The following is a 3,340-nucleotide window of genomic DNA, read 5'->3' on the forward strand; positions in this document are numbered from 1 at the left end:
AAACCTGAAACTTTTTGCAATTGATTTGTAACAAGTGTGTAAAGTTTTGTTGTTATTTAGGAAGAAATCCACCAGTGTTTTGCACAGAACCTGACTGGCCTCATCACATGGTGTTACAACAAAACATTACACCCAATAAATGCATTTATTTCAGGCAAAAACATTACAAGTGAAAATGTCAACAAAACCATTCATTCCTGTTAACTGTTCTCCAATCTGGAATAAGTAGAAATGTATGGAACCAGGAATTTTAAACAGTGTTTTTAATTGAAAATAAAGCTAAAGCATGCTTTTCAACAGTGCAAATTTCCATAATTTTGATTTACTGCTTCCATCATCACAACATAGTACACCAGCATGGCCCTTACCAAGGGCTAGACCCTAACCATTTGCATGTTGAACTACTTTGATTTTAAGTGCAAATATAGATAGTCACCTCTGATTGTCACTTGCAGTAGAAACTCTCCTGCTCTATACACAGGATGGTCTGAAAATAGAAGTTTAGAGAGATACAGAGAAAGTAAAAGGTAATAAAATCCAAGTGCCTGAGTTCTGGTACCAAAAAGCCCTGAACTAACTGTTATTTTTCATTTGGGGTATTCTTATATTTCTGACCCATTTTACTTTTCTCGGTTGCTTTTACTGCTTTGTCACTATAAAGAGACCATAACATATTCTGCTATTAAGAGAAATATTTTCATTGTTTTGCAAGTTTGAGGAGTCATGTTCAGACCACAAAGTAAGCAGGACAGTAGTAAGAGTCACCTAATTTAAAATTTTGGGTGAGAACACAAAAAAGGACTTTTCCAATCGCAAGGAGTGCCTGTAAAAGTAAAATCACACCCTTTACAAAAAAAAAGAAAAAGAAAAAAGAAAAGACTATTATATTTACTTTACTCAGTATATATGAGGCAGCTTTTACCAGCATTCAATCAGGACTCCCCAATATTTCCACTCAAAAAAAAAATAAGTGCAACGACTCTTGGAGAGGAAATAAGGGGAGAAAAAGATACCCCACAAACAAGAGCTCCAGTAGAGAACACTTTGGGCTTTCTTGCTACCTCATTGTGTAACCATGTAACCTAACAAACTTTCACTGAATTAACAGTTACACTTTCAGGTCTGAAATCTAGTGCATAAACTTAATGGCTCATTGTAATATTTATTATTCAACCTTTTGACATTTATTTGTAGCAGTTGAATTGAGGTACCAGGTGCATTATTAGCATTGAAACAGTAAAGTGTTCCAGCTCTACCGTAATAACTGAGTTTTACTTGAGTCTTTAGCCTGAAGTATAGTCTGTGGAATGTAAACCAACCCTTCTCCCACCCCGCCCCCACCCTACTCCAAAAAAAAAAAAAAAACCCGCAATGGAAAAAAAAGTAATCCGATTTCTGTCTTCAAAATGCGATAAACCAGGACTCCAAAAGGGGTGTAACACATTAATGGACTTGTACAAACCATCCTGTGCAGTTTACAACAAAAGGAAGGGAATATGGTTCAAGAAAATATCTTCCAAAACGCTTTTATGAATTAAATTTCCTGAATTTGTGACTAGGTGGAAGAGGTATTGCAGAACCGCCCAGCTGCCATTTCCATATAGGATGGGCCTTGTGAGGAGGTTGGGAATCCTTAGTGGTGTTTAAGGAATACGCTGGCCACAAATCCCCATCCTTCCCAATAATGAGTGATGGTGGACAAGGAAAATTTGCCATGAAATTAAATGGCCTTTTCACTGCTGATGCTACATTGCTGGCTACCTTTTTGCGTCTGTTTATAACTGTAAAATCATCCAGTGTTCCTTCATGTGTCTCAGTTTTACCTGTAGGACGAGGACTTCTAGCTGATTTCAGATTTGGTTTGACTGGAGGTGTCTGAAGTACAGGTCGTTTTCCCAGTACTAGTGTCCGGTAATTTTTTCTCACCCTGGCACCAAATTTATATTCCCCATCCTCAGGTTGTGGAGAACCTAAAGTGCATGAAAGGCCCTGACTCTGAGCCAGTGGACTTAAGGAAGAAGCTTCTTTTTCAGGGCAGGCAAAACCTTCCTTGGCTGTGGTTAACAAGGCGTCCTCCTCTTTACTTTCAGTCACACTGTAAAACTCACCCTTTGTATCATTGCACTCGCACTTTAGCTTATTTGTAATAAGGTCAGGTTCATATTCTTCATTAGCACTACTGTCTTCTACTTTGATTTTAATATTGTGCAGAAATGGCAATGTCTTGTCGCCTGTGTCAGTGCAGGGATTCTCGGCTTTAGTTGCTGCTGCTGCTGCATCCACCTCGGGATCAGTTGGCGAAGAGGGCAAATCCGTAGCAAATTCAGTGCAGTGAGGGATTTTGGAATCTTTTTCTGAATTTGCTGCCACTCCCGAAGAATCATTACTTAAGAACCTAGCAGCTATTGTGTTGTTATCTGCACAGTATGTAGTAGGAGTTGCTTGTAGGCATTTCCTAGCCTCTCGGAGTATTCTTTGTTGTGGAAATGCATTGTTTGTCTTTGGGCTAGGTGAAGAGGCCCCCTCCGCCAGGCAGTTAATTGTCAGCTCAGTTCTCTTTACAGTACTGGGAATTTCAGAGTGTGGGAATGTAATCTCAGATACCCTATCTTTCCTTATCTCTGTGAAACAACTCCCCAGGCTGGCCGGGCAGTACACCGGAGACGCTTTGGGGGCCCAGCTCTGCAGATTCCACTCCTCGGGCGACTCCGCTTTGACACTACTCTTGAGGTCGGGAAGTCTGCCGGCATCCTCGAAAGCAGCGGGTTTGGTTGCAGCAGCGGCGGAGGCCAGATGGTACAAGAAGTTGGCCTGCGCCTGCACGCTGGGAGGCTTGCAGAAGCTGGTGCGCCTGAAACGGATGCTCTGCACTGACACTTGGCTGGAGCCGGAGCTGGAGTCCGACTCCGTGGACGAGTCCTCCTCCTCCGAGCTGACTTCACTGGAATCCGAGGCCCCACTGCCCCCCTCCTCCTCGTCCTCCTCTTCCTCCTCCTCCTCCTCTCCCTCCTCCTCCTCTTCCTCCGAGGACACAGAGTTGCTGGAGCTAGACAAACTGGAGCCAAAATCTGAGTCGTTGGCTGCATGGTCCGAGTAGGAGCTGGACTCGGAGTCGCTGCTGCAACTCTCGGGAAAGCTGCCCAGATGGGGCTGCGGCCGGTGGTGATGAGGGGGGTGGTGATTCGGCTGCGGCTGCTGGGCCCTGTGGTGGTGGTGGTGATGGTGGTGGTGGTGATGGTGGTGGTGGTGATGGTGGTGGTGGGGAGGCGGGCAGAAGCTGTTAACCAGATGAAACCTCTCCAGGCAACTGGCCCCGGCGGCCGCCGCGGCCGCCGCGGCC

At 44.4% G+C, this 3,340-nt stretch overlaps 1 protein-coding gene across 1 annotated transcript in view; it reads right to left on the bottom strand.

The window, feature by feature from the left end:
* Positions 1-1,527: 1,527 nt before the first annotated feature.
* Positions 1,528-3,340, bottom strand: part of SKIDA1 (SKI/DACH domain containing 1) — a 2,753-nt gene continuing 940 nt past the window's right edge. The window contains exon 2 of the mRNA XM_007457422.1: positions 1,528-3,335. Coding sequence (XP_007457484.1) covers positions 1,528-3,335 — 1,808 coding nt within the window. The remainder of the gene's footprint in view (positions 3,336-3,340) is intronic.

Source organism: Lipotes vexillifer, unplaced genomic scaffold (genome assembly GCF_000442215.2).
Source record: "Lipotes vexillifer unplaced genomic scaffold, Lipotes_vexillifer_v1.1 scaffold1332, whole genome shotgun sequence".
NCBI classification, from domain to species: Eukaryota; Metazoa; Chordata; class Mammalia; order Artiodactyla; family Lipotidae; genus Lipotes; species Lipotes vexillifer.